This window comes from Eucyclogobius newberryi, unplaced genomic scaffold, assembly GCF_026437365.1.
Source record: "Eucyclogobius newberryi isolate DKJ021-1_F unplaced genomic scaffold, fEucNew1.0.hap1 SCAF_14, whole genome shotgun sequence".
NCBI classification, from domain to species: Eukaryota; Metazoa; Chordata; class Actinopteri; order Gobiiformes; family Gobiidae; genus Eucyclogobius; species Eucyclogobius newberryi.
The window spans coordinates 5,926,662-5,943,137 of record NW_027315768.1 but is presented as its reverse complement, the minus strand read 5'-3'; the positions used below and the strand labels follow the sequence as shown (position 1 = coordinate 5,943,137).

Genomic DNA, 16,476 nt, shown 5'->3' with positions numbered 1-16,476 from the left:
CTAACCGAGCCCACTGCTCACAGAAAAGGAGACGTGACACCTCAAAGAAGCGCTCAGTGAAGTGACTACGGGGAAAGAGGAGAGGTCGACATGGAGAGTACCACGATACAGTTAAACATCAGTGATCAGTACGACACCACTGCGTCGCGTCACTTACCCATGATCCACAGAGCAGACACACACACTGGTGGCTGTCAGATTCTCATGGGTTGTTTGGAAGACAAATTGAATACACACTTGACTGTTCGTGATTTCAACTATGACAACAACAACTGTGGTAAGAATTTATAACAAACACTGTTAGTCCTGAACACTCGCAATACTGACCTAACCTAATACTAATGTGCAATTCCGTCATATGTGCAATTACTGTGAAATTCATGTGCAATCTGTGCCGTCGTGACACATATTCATGCAATTACTGTCGTGATCACATGCAATGGTATTTATGTATTTATTTGTCTATGGGAGTTTTTATTTATAGGAGATCTTCTACTGAAAGTGTTTTTCAGACTTCCTATAAGTGATCTGTTCTTCTGTATCTACCTCTGTATCTACCTGCGTTGCACCAATGAAATTTCCCCATGTGGGACAATAAAGGAATATCTTATCTTTTCTTATCTTAATATTTCCTATAATTGAGTGTGGAACATTCCACCCAAAGTAGGAAACAGCAGACCATCCATCTGAAGAGTTACAGAGAGCACCTTTAAGTTACTTTAGGGGCCCCGTGTTACCTGTGTCCATGACCAGGGGCCAGCTCTTCACGTCCACGGCTGCAGTGGCTTCTTTGGATTTCAGTAGCTTCATTATTGCTTGAGTGGTGAGGATGCACACAGACTTACTGACCTGTCAAACACATCAAGGTCAAACATAAAATCTGCAAATATCTCCATTTATATAGCCTTAAATTCTGTTTCCTACATACATACCTTTAGTGTAATGATCAAAGCCATGAATATGCTGACGGCATTACATAACACCGTTACTTTAAACTATGGCTAAATTATTATTTTGATAATCCATTTAACTTAATTTAATTTGAGTTATTCTTTAGATCCATTGATTAAACGTTTCCGTCATATCATTGTCCCGCCACATCCCAAATCCAGCTTTGTGAAACTGTTTTGTACAGGGAAATATCCATTAAACATTCCTATTGCTAGCCTTATTTTCTTAAGTCTTCTATAAGTTGTCTATTCTCTCACTTCTGTACCTACTTGTGCGTTGTAACATTGAAATGTCCTCACTGTGTGGACTAATAAAGGCTTCTCTTTACTTATTCAAATTAGGCAACTCAAAATAAGCATAATTTAAAATGAACCTAAAGAGTCATGTGTTCGTACTGTACACTATTATAGACTACACTTTAACATCATTTGCAAAGAACTGTTGAACTGTTACTGTAATGAAACATAATGAACTGGAATGATTGAAAACTGTGTCTATTGTACTTGAAATGTTTTTAATTGTAATGGACCCAGAAATGTAATGTAAAGCAACAAACAAATAAACAACATTGCAAAAGGCCCATGATCATTATGAGTGGAGACGTCATGATTTCACGTTTTAGTGTTATGATTAAGGAAAAACATCACGATTTAATAATGATTCACGATTATTGAGACTGAGACCGAACACTGACATCTTTCATAATCTTTCATTCCCGTAATATAAAATGTTACTGCTCCACAAGTTTGTGACCAGTTTTATGAAACTGAACTTCCTGAAAGACAAAATAAAGCTAAATATGACCAAAAAAAAGTTACATTTTTGGACAACAGATTGAACTAAAAAGACTTAATTTAGCTCCTACGTTTTTGCATTGATCATTATTTGGCTCTTACGATTATATTGTGACCTGAATAATCACTATTATCGATTAACCGAATAATCTTGACATTTTGACCGAGATGAAACAAAAGCGAAGCTGCTTGAGAACGTCTTGATAGTTCAGATATTTACAGACTAAATAGTATTTTTTTTAATCAAATTCACTAAATGTTCATTTTTTCTGTGTCATTTGGAGGTTCCTGCTTTGTCTGAGTCATAAACCTCATGTTTTCGGTTGTTATTCAACCACAAAATCAGTTTACAATTATCTCAATTATTGATACCAGTAGTTGTAGTGCTACCAGAGTTTATTTAGTTAGTTTTGGGAAATAAATCAAATATATATACTAAAAATATTGAGACAGCATGTTCCAAAGTAAGTATCCTGCTACATGGAGAGTTAGATATTTTGGCACAACCTTTATCAGGAAATACAATAATTGATGGGAGATATTAAGATGTAGATTGAGAAAGAGAATTTGAATTATGATGGTGATATATCCATGATAGAATAGATCATGGTAATAGATCATAAAATACCCTAAATATATCATACACATGTTGTGTATGTTTTTCATTTATTCATTCATTTATTAAGATACAGTTGAAGGATCTGAAAGTGTTTTTAGAAGCCAGACTGAAGTACTTTACAGTGTGTAGTAGCTGCAGTTACCTGGACGATCATCTTGACCGTGGGCAGTGTGGTGACCAGGTTCTGGGGGTGTGGGGGCCTCACGGTGACCGGGACGACGCCAGCATACAGGCAGCCGTAGAACGTGGCTATCAGGTCCACTCCTGCGAGAAGTTAAGACTCATTTTGATTGATTGATTTTATTTAGACATAAAAACACTTAAAAAGTGTGAATAAAAAATATGAATAAAGAAAAGGTAAAGGTTTGAGTTTTTAACCATGTTCCTCTTTCAAAACAACCCTGAATATTCAGGCCATTATCATCTGCAAAGCTGAACACGTTCTGGTCCATCTTGTGATTGTGTCATAAGATGTCATTACTAATATGCATCTCAACTTTCAAGCTAGCAGCTATTGTTTGGCACATCATTCACACTGCAGGTACATTGTTCCTGTACCTGGGGGGTAGACCAGAGCCACGTGGTCTCCAGCATTGAGGCGCCCGATGAGTGCTGCTGCTACTCTCTCTGCCTTCTTATGCAGCTGGAGACAGGAGGCTGTGCTGGACACTGTGCCCTACAACAAGCACATGTTCAAGCACAATGTCAACAATGACGCTTTTGGCACTTGAAGGGCAGGTACACATTAGAGGATTAAGAGCAGGCCACAGACATAAGGACACACTCCTCTGAAGACCACACACACAAGCAGAGCAGGACGACGATGACGCCGATGACGCGGAGTACAGGGGACTGGCGCAGGACTTTGTGGACTGGTGTCAGCGGAACCACCTCCTCATCAACGCGGGGAAGACCAAGGAGATGGTGGTGGATTTCCGCAGACGCCACCCCACTGCCCCCTCACCAGTGAACATCCAGGGACGGGACATTGAGAGAGTGGACTCATACAAGTACCTGGGTGTTCATCTGAACCACAAACTGGACTGGACTCATAACACAGACGCACTGTACAGGAAGAGCCAGAGTCGGCTCTACCTCCTGAGGAGACTCAGGTCTTTTGGAGTGACAGGGCCACTCCTGAAGACCTTCTACGACTCTGTGGTGGCATCGGCCCTCCTGTACGGTGTGGCCTGCTGGAGCAGCAGCATCACAGAGAGGGAGAGGAGGAAGCTGGACAGAGTCATCAAGAAGTCCAGCTCCGTCCTGGGCTGTGCTCTGGACTCGGTGCAGGAGGTGGGGGACAGGAGGGTCCTGGCTAGATTCACATCTATGCTGGACCATGAGTGTCACCCCCTGCAGGACACTCTCTCCGCTCTGGAGAGCAGCTTCAGTGAGAGACTGATCCACCCTCGATGTGCGAAGGAAAGGTTCCGTAGGTCTTTCCTTCCTGCTGCTGTCAGACTTTATAACAAAAACTGTTAGTACTGAACACTCGCAATACTGACCTAACCTAATACTGATGTGCAATTCTGTCATATGTGCAATTGCTGTTGGAATTCATGTGCAATTCATGTAAAATTCATGTGCAATCTATGTGCTGTCGGGACACATATTCATGTGCAATTACTGTCGTGATCACATGCAATGGTATTTATGTATTTATTTATTTATTTGTCTATGGGAGTTTTTTATTTATTTATAGGAGATCTTCTACTGAAAGTGTTTTTCAGACTTCCTATAAGTGATCTGTTCTTCTGTATCTACCTCTGTATCTACCTGCGTTGCACCAATGAAATTTCCCCATGTGGGACAATAAAGGAATATCTTATCTTATCTTATCTTATCATCAGCTGGCTCTCTTTGCTTTAGCTCTTATTTAGAGCGAGGAAGAGAAGTGGCCAGTGATAAATACTTGACACTATTTCAAATAAGTTAACAGAATGAATCTACTGCCATTTCTGTTCGAGTTCCTTGGACGGTGCAGGGACTGGTTTTGGTCAGTGTCAGGGCATTACCTTGGAGTTGAGGACCATGAAGAGGGGATGGTCTGGAGTGGCCTGAGCTCTCCACTGAAGAACGTCCTGGATGTACAAGAACTGAAGAGAGAGAGAGAAGCACATGTGGTGAACAGGCAACTGAAATTATGCAGATAGTAATCAGACTTAACTACCCATTCACTATAATAACAGTTCAAACATGTTCAGTGTGTAAATTAATATACTTCTTTGCATCAGCTTTTCATTCTACTTTTCAGTTTACAAGTTCACACTCGCACCCTTTTGCACTGACAAACCCCATGTTAAGAGATGTGACTGCTTATTTATTACCAACTCAACAAATATTTTAGCAGCGGATTGCAAATAGTATTAGTATAGTAACTCTATTATATATATTGTGTTTTTGCTCTCAGGATACAAACCTGCTCGTTGTCCTCCATCTGACCCACGTCTCGACCACACGCTTGTGCAATTCTCTTCCCCGCCACCAGGTTTCCCACGATCATGGACGCAGGGCCCACCTCTGAGCAGAACAAACAGGATTAGAATGTACTGTGCACGCTTGAAGAGGCACGCAAGTATAAATGTCCCAAAACAATACTAAACTGTGGCAAAAGAAAAGTGTATTCTGTCAACTGGAGAAAGAGTGAAAATGTTTTGCCACTCATCCAAGCAGCTTCTTCAGTTCATGTGTCTTCAGAGTCACTTTCTTACAGCTGTCTGAAGGGAGGAGCTAACTGCGCTGACACTAACACAAACTAGTTACAATGAGTGAGTTACTGATATTAGTTAGATCTATTTAACTACTCTACCAGTGACTATTAACCAATGAACCGACTAACAAATCAACCAACACCAGTATCATCATGTGTATTTAAATAGTGCTTTTCCACCGTCAAGGCACTCAAAGCGCTTTACTAGGCAATGCGGGTGAAGAGTCTTTGCCTAAGGACAAAACAACATTTCCTTTAGCGCCCAAATGTGGCACCCGGTGTTCCAGCGGTCTACCATCCAAGTACTGACCAGGCCCTGTCCTGCTTAACTTACGAGAGCTGAGAAGATTGGAAAGAAGGTATGGCCACTACACAATTGCTCCACCAGAGAGCGCCGTTGTGCCCTCAAACAACTGTGACGTCTGAATGAAAAAACTGTAACTGGTTTAACTGTAAACCAGATTGATCATACATGGTTTATTGGACTTGGATCTCACATTGGCAGAGAAAACAGACTATTCAGCTTTTTGCCAGAGGGTAAACTATTGCTCTTTTGAACAGCGCATTGCAACTTGAAATTTCTTCTCTTATCTAGTTCCCTTATCTTAAAATAACCTGTTTAAACGAATGTAAGTCGTAACATTTGCAACTTTACAATGTCAATGTGAGTCTTTATTTAAAGTGTTAAGAGTGTGTTTATATTCCATGTTGTGTTGTGCACAGACCTGTGCTGCTCCACGTTTACTCTCATAAAGCACGCTGGACATGGGATTTACATAGTCTCTCTCTCTCCACTCCAGTGCTCAAATCACTCTGTGATTTTAAAGTCTGTTTAAACCATCTCAGACTCAAACTGCATGTCCAGGGACACTGCTGGTACCTGGCTGTTTCTGCCGGGGCTTGGGCAGGTTGGTCACACATGTATGGGGGCACATGAGCACATTACAGGGGTGCAGCGCCCCCTCCAGGAAACGCTGTTTGGTCTCAGAGATGTGGATCCCGCCCAGAGGAGCCTTAGGCAGGGTGTTAGCGGGCACCAGTGCCAGGCAGTACACGCCCACCTGATGGATACTGTCTATGGCCTGGAAAACACAGGACACATGGAGCGGTCAGAATGCAAAGAGCACGAGTGTTAGGTAACTTTACAAATACATTCTAACATGTATCATTTACTTTATATATTATATATACTATGTATATTTATAATCCTTCTCAACTTTTCTATTTTAATTACTTTTTATTTTTTTAAATTCTATCAAACTGGGGCAGCAGTCTGCTCGTGAGGGACACAACAAGATCATGAAGAAGGTTGTGGAGGAGAACGTTCTGGACTTTCCCTCTGGCTCCACAATGTGCTGGTCAGATGCAGTGAGTGTAACTGCTGCTGCTCCTGAGACACAGACATCATTCTGCTGTCGCCATCCAACTGCTGAACTCTGCTGTCAAACACTCAATACTCTTGTAGAACTGTACATAATCATGTGGAATATGTAAATAGATTGTGAGGGATAATTGATTGTATGACTGTATTGTTCATACCGGGGGTTTAGTTGTGAAGTGAAGTTAAATGCTCATACAGCAGGGTTATATACAGCAGATCTATGGTGTTATTGACTTTGTGATCTTATCTTTATTTATTTTAATTCCATTGCCTTCTACTGGTCAGTTGATTGTCTGTAATGAAAATAAGTAATACTGATTCTGAAGATACAAAATAAGTCTGAAAAGGCTTGTTGTGAGGACTTTCTCTGACCTGCAGGACACGGCTCATCCACTGGAAACTGTCCTCCTCTGATGCATCTGGCCTCTGCTCAGCCACCACCACGATCCTCTCATCGTGAAGCACAGACACAGAGAACACTGCGATCCTGAACACACAAGAGACAACAACCATTTAGGTTCTAGTTGGCACACTGGAGCCCAGTGTTGCACAGCCTCCCCTCGCTCTCCTCTCACCTGCCCCTGTACACAAACTTCATGGGCTCCACAGCCAGAGCGGTGGCAACGACGTCGTCAGCGTTGTGTCTGCGCCCGCTCACCACCATGAGCCCGTCCAGCTTCCCCACCACAAACAGCAGGCCGTCCTGTAGATAAACACACAGGTTAGCTCATTCTGAAGGCTCATTTTGATATCCTGCTTCTGCTGCTCACACTGGAGAACTCTTCACCCTCCTACACAGTGTGGATGCTGCTGCTCACATTACTCTCCAAGGGCACCAGCCTGACCACGCAGTTTGGATTCAATAACATAATGAAGCCTATTATAGACCCGCTTTGTCTTTAGTTTTGGAATGTTTATGTTATACCAACCTAATATTAATACTCCAAGTCGTATTAAAGGTGTGGACGCACATTGAAACTATGTCAAATGCAACATTTCGAATGATTTACTTTGTCATTCGACAAATTCAACATTAGGTTGTTTGTGGCCCTCTGCTCTGTATAAGTTTCAAAATGCGGCCCTCGGTGAAAAAAGTTTGGACGCCCCTGATTTAACAGACAAGGACAGGAGTCTGTGCTTCGCTCTCACACTATGAGAAGCACAAGGCAGTAGTTGGGAGCAGTTTTGAATCCATATCTTTGAAGGAGCAAAACAGTCTGAAGATTAGAAAGAGATTGTGCCTTGAAAAGTGATGAATCACAGTATTTAGGAATTACAGTATAAAACCAGGGGAATAAACCAGGTCTAAAGCAGGATCACAACCTGAGCCAAACCAGGACTAGACAGAGCCAACTAAAGCAACTCAAAACACTGCAAATTCCCATTAGAATGCCCCCTGGTGGTTATGTAGCATACCAGCGAGTTCAGCCCTGTACAAAATGCATCTCAAGACGGACTTCAGCAGCTCAAAAATGGAGTGAGTGGTGGTTTGTCCACAGTTGCACTTGGCTTTCCCTCCTGAATGCTACATAAAGCAGTATCGCAGACTATTGAAGAGGAGAGGTTACCAGTGTGTGCTGTTTATAAAGGGCTTTTGAAATAAGCTTTAAAGGTGAGGATGGAGAGCACTGACCGGTCCGATGAAGCCCAGCAGAGAGGTCCTGGTGAAGGCGCGCTCGCTCACGGGGACACCAGAGGGCGCCACTGGGATGGTCTGGACAAACAAACTCTGATGTTCAAAGAGTGCACGCTGACAAACTGACATTACTTTAAGTTCTAGCGTTCTTAAAACTTAAAAGAGAGACTGAGACGGACCTCAAAGACGTTCTTGGTCATCCCCGGCAGGCCGTAGTACGACACCCCCGAGGCCCCTGAGCTCACACAGATCTCTCCCACCTCATCGGTCTGACAGAGGAGCGGGGGCCCCTCTACACGCACCACACACACCACACCTGGACATACAGCACAGAGGAGTGTGTTAAGTGTTCAGATGGTTACAACATTTATTTTTATAGATATATTCTTTTTGTGCGCAAAAAATACTTCTAGAGTTTCTGCCATTGAAGAACATACAAGTGCATGTGCCGTACAGACATGATTTTTATACCACAGTCAGTAAGAATTCCATCTGTGGTGCGTGGAGTACACATTCTACATCAATACAACAATAATACAACATAATCATATTTGTTATATGGATTATACACACCCTAAATGCATATGAAAAGACGATAGCGATAAGATATTGTTAAAACAAAAGGTCAAAAAATAATAATATATTTCAGTTTTTCCTCAATCCTACACTTGATTTGTAAACACTCTCAATCTAGAAGCCTTCAGCCAACAATAGTTCAACCTTTATTTGGTTAAAAATATATTCTAAAAGTCAAAATGTATGCTCTACTCATGAAAAACAGGATCACTGAAGCCCATTAAAAGCAGTGTGTTGGATGTAACTCGACACATTCCTTCAGTGATTGGGTTTTGGGGTCAGAAAGTCACTAAAACTATGAGACAAAGTCATCCACAGCCGTACAGATTTGATCAGGACAGACTTTTATAGTGAAGTGTAAAAGTCTCACCTCCGGGCAGCACCTGTCCCACGTCCTGCACCGTGAGCACTGACAGCTTCTCCTCTGTGTCCACCCGGATCACTCCATAGCTCAGACTGGACATGGACAGGACGGCCTTCCCCGGGGGAGGGACAGCGGGCTCTGGGGGTCTGCAGCACACACAGGTTTGGACCGGTAAATATAGAAGAGTGTGGAACTGCACACATCAACATCCTCTCTCACTCTGGTCAAAGTCCCATATGTTTTCACATGGAGAATGTTTAGAATTTAGAGGCACGATGGAAACTAACTAATAGCATGTCCAAATTTCATTTAAAAAATCTACATGAAAAAATACATTTAGAATCTACATTTGATATGATACATACAATTTTCGTTGAAATTTTACAAAAGTTTTACAATTATTTACTCAAATCAAAAACAGACTTTAAATAAATATATATATATATAGATATAGGGTGTCCGGTTTGGGGACCACAGGATCTCATCTCTGCTGTTTGCAGACGATGTTGTCCTGATGGCTCCATCAAACCCGGACCTGCAACATGCACTGGGACGGTTTGCAGCCGAGTGTGAAGCGGCTGGGATGAGAATCAGCACCTCCAAATCCGAGGTCATGGTTCTCGACCGGAAAAAGGTGGCTTGCCATCTCCAGGTGGGTGGGGAGTCCTTGCCCCAAGTGGAGGAGTTCAAGTATCTCGGGGTCTTGTTCACGAGTGAGGGAAGGATGGAGCGTGAGATTGACAGGCGGATCGGTGCAGCGGCTGCAGTGATGCAGTCGCTGCATCGACTGTTGTGGTAAAGAAGGAGCTGAGCCGAAAGGCAAAACTCTCTATTTACCGGTCGGTCTACGTTCTGACCTCACCTATGGTCATGAGCTTTGGGTAGTGACCGAAAGAACAAGATCGCGGATACAAGCGGTCGAAATGAGTTTCCTCCGCCGTGTGGCTGGGCGCTCCCTTAGAGATAAGGTGAGGAGCTCGGCCACACGGGGGGAGCTCGGAGTAGAGCCGCTGCTCCTCCAAGTCGAGAGGAGCCAGCTGAGGTGGCTCGGGCATCTGTTCCGGATGCCTCCTGGGCGCCTCCCTCGGGAGGTGTTTCAGGCATGTCCCACCGGGAAGAGGCTCCGGGGAAGACCCAGGACACGCTGGAGAGACTATGTCTCTCGGCTGGCCTGGGAACGCCTCGGGATCCCCCCGGAGGAGTTAGAGGAAGTGTCTGGGGAGCAGGAAGTCTGGGAGTCCCTGCTCAGAGTGCTGCCCCCGCGACCCGGCCCCGGATAAAGCGGAAGAAGATGGATGGATGGATATATATATATATATTTTTTATATATATATTTATATTTTTGCTTCCCAAACGGTACAAACTTTTAGAATGTTGTTCAATAAAAATAATTTAATTCTGAATATCTTCCATCCATTTTGTTTTATGATAATCTAGAACCCAAATGTTTTATCCTTTTTTCATGCCATTTTAAGATCTTAATGATTGTAGCTGTTATGTCTACGTGTTTTGAGTCATTTACGTTAAAACCTCCGCGTACGTAAGAGGCTGTTTACTCCAGTCCTATCAGCACAGTCACTAAAGTGATCCTCGCTGGTTCTTTCCTGTGATGGCGTGTAGTGAAGCAGACTAAGGGTCTAAAAACAGGTGCTACATTTCTACTGGACAGGTACATTTGATTTATCATTTGAAAGCTTGAGTGTGTTTTTAATTACACACACGAGATATGCTGCTCCTGGTCAACAGGCGCATTCACCAGAAAACAGCAGATTCTGAGCTTGTTGCCTAGAAACATCCTAAATTAGTTTAATAGTGTAACTTATCTGAAGTTCTGAGTTTATGCACATTTGCACATGTCATATCCAAGTTTGTAAGCAACCAGAAAAAGCAATTGTGACTATACAGCTTTGTCTCTATGTGTTATTTGCGTCGTGTTAAATGATCTGTCACTGTCAGACCTCGTCACATTAAAGGGGCATGTGCACATTTGGAAAAGGACTTATTGTTGGACTTCCCTTTCCTTGGAACATCTTACATAAAACCTTTAACCTGTGCTACCCTCAAAGATAGTGCACGTTGTGGAGAGAAGGGAGGTGTTCTACGATAGACACTTGTGGGACATCCAGACCTGACGATAGCACACGGGCTAAGATTACAGTCATTGAACTAAGCTATCCATCATTAGTTTCAGAATGATAAGACATTAGGACAGTTTCCATACATATTAACAACAATGTAAAACAACACATTACATATTTTGAATGTGTAGGGGAATGGAGATGGACATTCCACGGCCAGATAACAGAAAATCTCTTTGAACATTGGGGGTTTTTCGTTCTCCCTCTCTCCCTCACCGCAGGAGCCGCTGTGACTTTTTTTGATAACAGATCTTCTCCCCACAGTCTTACAGGAGGACGCCCCGATGAAAACTATGTTTTATGTGATTATGCCATGAATGTTTGTCCGAATCAACTCCATACACCGCATGTTTCACCTTGTGTTACGTATTTTTCCACTGTTTAAGGTTTATATTCCCAATGCTTTAACTCAAGTGCCCATCACAGGTGAAAGAAGATGTAAAATGTATCTACCTCAAGAAATAATGTGTACAAACTGCCCAAAAGTGTTCAACGTGTAAATGTTAAAACAGGGTTCAATGTTTTTGCCATTATTATTTACGTTACTCCAGTTTTATTTTCTCGGCCAGGAAGTTTTCGCTGTAGCGCCCGCCCCTTTCGCTCCCAGCATGCCCTGCGGGCCAGGTATCAAAAGGACGCTCCAAGCTAGAAACGCTCTCTTCTCTTCTCATCCCCTTTGTGTTCAAGCCTTTGTCTTTTTCTCTTGGAAGCCGTCTCCACGGACGAGCTTTCACTTTTCCTTTGTCTCAACAAAATCCGTCCGTCACGTGGTCGACAAGGCCATGCCAGCCCTGGACTCTGAAACCACCTGAAACCACCTGAAACCACCTGGAACTACCTGGAATTAAGCTTAAGCGCTAAACCGGACAGAGACTTTCTTTGCTACTTCGTTTCTTTTCTTTTTGAAGTAATCTACGCCGTTTATGTGGATCAGCGCTACGTCCTCATCTGAGTAAAGGCCGCGTGAGGAGCTAACACGCCGCCAAAGCGTTCTACCGCTAAGGAACAACCGGACATCGCCTCCGTTGCCGCCGCTTCAAGGACGTCGCAGCACACCGCTCCACGCGACTCCTCGCTCCACGACCGCCGCCCGCTTCACGAACCTTCGCCGCCACACCGCTCCACGCGACGCCTTGCCACGGACCTCGTCCTCGGACAAGGACCAGCCGGACCGAATCTCTACAGAACCGTAAGCCGAGTTCAGTGTGCGGTTCCTTTTGTGGCGTGATTTGGGTAGAGCTCAGCTGTTCCTCCCCCCTTTAGCTTCTCACTTTCCCTCTTTTTGATATAGATTAGCATAGACACGTTTGGTTATCAAAGGCAAAACCCTGGTTTAACATTATCTGCATGAAATCTGCTGTTAAATCTGATATAACATCACCTGTGATTTACCTGTGCGCATTTCTGCTCCGGAGTTATTGACTATTGTTTGTTTGAATAGACTATGTGTAAGTCCCTGAATCGTGAAACACCCTTCAGACCTTTTTAACGAGCGCGATTAAGGACCGTTTCTTAGCTCTTTGGGTTTTACCCTGGTGCCCCGTCTTGTCTCGTTTCTGCTAAGAAATCTCCCTTAATCATAAACTGAATACATGTAGTTTGAGACCCTACAAATGATAAAAAGTACTCAAATGTTGTATCAGGAAGCTGGAACATGAATGTAATAATGGATGAGTTTTACCTGCGGATGGCGACGGTGAGGGCCTCAGAGGAGCCGGCACAGGGGCAGATCACCTCCGGCCTGAGCCCGCGATTCTGGAAGACGTTTACGAAAGCATCACACGAGGAGATGGACCCTGTGGACAGAGACATCCTGTTTACTGAGCAAAGACAGGACCAAACCAAGACTAAACCAGGACCAGGTCTAAACCAGGACCAGGCCTAAACTAGGACCAGGTCTAAACTAGGACTAGCTCTAAACTAGGACCAGGCCTAAACTAGGACCAAACCAAGACTAAACCAGGTCTAAACCAGGTCTAAATCAGGTCTAAATCAGGTCTAAATCAGCTCTAAACTAGGACCAGGTCTAAACCAGGACCAGGCCTAAACTAGGACCAGGTCTAAACTAGGACTAGCTCTAAACTAGGACCAGGCCTAAACTAGGACCAGGTCTAAACTAGGACCAGGCCTAAACTAGGACCAGGTCTAAACTAGGACCAGGTCTAAACTAGGGCCAGGTCTAAACAAGGACCAGGTCTAAACTAGGACCAGGCCTAAACTAGGACCAGGCCTAAACTAGGACCAGGTCTAAACTAGGACCAGCTCTAAACTAGGACCAGCTCTAAACTAGGACCAGGCCTAAACTAGGGCCAGGTCTAAACTAGGACCAGGTCTAAACTAGGACCAGGTCTAAACTAGGGCCAGGTCTAAACTAGGACCAGGTCTGAACTAGGACCAGGTCTAAACTAGGACCAGGCCTGAACTAGGACCAGGCCTGAACTAGGACCAGGTCTAAACTAAGACCAGGTCTAAACTAGGACCAGGCCTGAACTAGGACCAGGCCTGAACTAGGACCAGGTCTAACCTAGGACTAGGTCTAAACTAGGACCAGGTCTAGTATGTGCTAAAGTGCAGAGACTCACAGGGGTTGGCTCCGTCTGCCACGATGAGCATCCTCAGACAGCTCAGACTCAGGTCTCTCTGCTCTCTCTGGGCCAGCAGGGACCAGTGCATGTCCCGGGACTTCACCACCGCCACACACGCTGGACACAAGGGAGAGGGTCACAACCAATACTGTGGCAGAGTGGCTAGAGTGCCTCAAAGCAGGAAGGTCATGGGTTCAACTCCCAGACTACCCAGGGCTTGCTGTGTGGTGGTAATAATCCTCCAGCTACAGAGTCCTCCTGACCTTAAGCTTATTCATACTGTGGTTTATGTAGTGTACGTAAAAGTGATCTGTCTTACATGTTTAGATATAAAGTTTAAATGTACTTTATGTACTTAAAACATTTAAAGAATATGTGAGAATGCATTATATATGTATTATTTGTAATGTTATTAGCCTGTACTTTTGCTTTGGCATGTTGCAGAAATGAAGATAATGTATGTATTGAATTACACACATTCATTTCCATCAGAAGTCGGTTTGCCGTAACGCGACAGACCCGGTATAAAACTAGCCGACTGAAAAAAAAAATCTCAGCATTTTGTTAAAAAAACGCCAAATTATTTTATTTTTCAACTATTTCGACGACTCACCGACCGGTCTTTCCTACAGTGCCGTGTAGAATAAGTTTATAGCGCTGGTAAACCTATATTTCATCCCAAGGGACAAATAACGCATTGCGCGACGCTTATGCGTCTTTATTTTCGTCTTCCATATGCTTCTGTACAGCTCATGCAGGAGGGATCCTGTATTGTCTTTTACTTGTTGATTAGGCTCTGTCAGCGCCAATTTGACTTGCGCTTTGCATTCTGGGTGGGAAACACGGCCAGCAGCGTCATCACAACAAACATGGCGGCGCCAGTGTCCCCCGCATGTTCCCCCCGCTCGCCTTCGCTACCAAAATAAAGGATAACGACGTATAAAAGGTCGATTGAAATATCTTAAAATCGGGAGATTTAGTCTCCTGATCGGGTCATTGACTGTTGAAGCCTGACCCCTGGACTGTTGAAGCCTGACCCCTGGACTGTTGAAGCCCGACCCCTGGACTGTTGAAGTCTGACCCCTGGACTGTTGAAGCCTGACCCCTGGACTGTTGAAGCCTGACCCCTGGACTGTTGAAGCCTGACCCCTGGACTGTTGAAGCCTCTGACCCCTGGACTGTTGAAGCCTGACCCCTGGACTATTGAAGTCTGACCCCTGGACTGTTGAAGCTTGACCCCTGGACTGTTGAAGCCCGACCCCTGGACTGTTGAAGCCTGACCCCTGGACTGTTGAAGCCCGACCCCTGGACTGTTGAAGCCCGACCCCTGAACTGTTGAAGCCTGACCCCTGGACTGTTGAAGCCTGACCCCTGGACTGTTGAAGCCTGACCCCTGGACTGTTGAAGCCTGACCCCTGGACTGTTGAAGCCTGACCCCTGGACTGTTGAAGCCTGACCCCTGAACTGTTGAAGCCCGACCCCTGGACTGTTGAAGCCCGACCCCTGGACTGTTGAAGTCTGACTCCTGGACTGTTGAAGCCTGACCCCTGGACTGTTGAAGCCTGACCCCTGGACTGTTGAAGCCTGACCCCTGGACTGTTGAAGCCTCTGACCCCTGGACTGTTGAAGCCTGACCCCTGGACTATTGAAGTCTGACCCCTGGACTGTTGAAGCTTGACCCCTGGACTGTTGAAGCCCGACCCCTGGACTGTTGAAGCCCGACCCCTGGACTGTTGAAGCCCGACCCCTGGACTGTTGAAGCCCGACCCCTGAACTGTTGAAGCCTGACCCCTGGACTGTTGAAGCCTGACCCCTGGACTGTTGAAGCCTGACCCCTGAATTGTTGAAGCCTGACCCCTGAACTGTTGGAAGCCTGACCCCTGGACTGTTGAAGCCCGACCCCTGGACTGTTGAAGCCTCTGACCCCTGAACTGTTGAAGCCTGACCCCTGGACTGTTGAAGCCTGACCCCTGGACTGTTGAAGCCTGACCCCTGGACTGTTGAAGCCTCTGACCCCTGAACTGTTGAAGCCTGACTCCTGGACTGTTGAAGCCTGACCCCTGGACTGTTGAAGCCTGACCCCTGGCGGTCACTCCGAGTCCAAAAATGGCAAAATTTTGATCTTTTTTTTTTTGCCTTCAAAGTAAAAAAAATAAGAATTTACCTACCGACCGACAATGAAAAATGTTGGGTCGGGTTACAGCAAACAGACAATTTATTTGGGCTAGCCTTATCAGAATTTGTGTTAGTGCTCCATCTACTGTCAGCAAAGGAAATTACCCTGGGGAAATAAACAAAAACTAGCTTGCCCCGAAATGATATTGTAAGCACGGAGTCGTAATGAACGTGATTTATGGATTTAAAACAGCACAGAAGAGCTTGAAGCTTTGCCTATGACATCACAAGTGTGGGAAATTAAGAAGCCAATGTTTCTGTGAGGCTGAGAGAAGGAGCAGAGAAGATGAGCTTGTTACAGGATTAACAAAAACAGTGTAAATGAAGCTAAATACAACTGCAGCTGTCTTTCTGATGAGGGAACAATGTCATTACATAGTTAAAAGCTCAGAAAAGTCAAGTTTCCCGTATATATGTATTTTGAAGGCCAAAATATAATCTATTACAATATTGCCCCAAATTATATGTCCATTTTGGGTCCTATGCAGGGCTAAGGCCAGGAGCACATGGCAGCAGAGTTTATGGACCTACTGGAGGTGAGCAGGCG

The 16,476-nt window shown here is 44.5% G+C and overlaps 1 protein-coding gene across 4 annotated transcripts in view; it reads right to left on the bottom strand.

Moving 5' to 3' along the window:
- Positions 1–16,476, bottom strand: part of dip2a (disco-interacting protein 2 homolog A) — a 127,163-nt gene that overhangs the window by 13,117 nt on the left and 97,570 nt on the right. For all 4 annotated transcript variants that reach the window (XM_072444229.1, XM_072444230.1, XM_072444232.1 and 1 more), the window contains 13 exons: positions 13,752–13,871; positions 12,851–12,965; positions 9,038–9,177; positions 8,271–8,407; positions 8,089–8,169; positions 7,031–7,158; positions 6,828–6,942; positions 5,955–6,156; positions 4,784–4,884; positions 4,380–4,460; positions 2,923–3,040; positions 2,507–2,628; positions 738–849 (listed from right to left, as the gene is read on the bottom strand). In XM_072444229.1, coding sequence (XP_072300330.1) covers positions 738–849; positions 2,507–2,628; positions 2,923–3,040; positions 4,380–4,460; positions 4,784–4,884; positions 5,955–6,156; positions 6,828–6,942; positions 7,031–7,158; positions 8,089–8,169; positions 8,271–8,407; positions 9,038–9,177; positions 12,851–12,965; positions 13,752–13,871 — 1,572 coding nt within the window. The remainder of the gene's footprint in view (positions 1–737; positions 850–2,506; positions 2,629–2,922; positions 3,041–4,379; positions 4,461–4,783; positions 4,885–5,954; positions 6,157–6,827; positions 6,943–7,030; positions 7,159–8,088; positions 8,170–8,270; positions 8,408–9,037; positions 9,178–12,850; positions 12,966–13,751; positions 13,872–16,476) is intronic.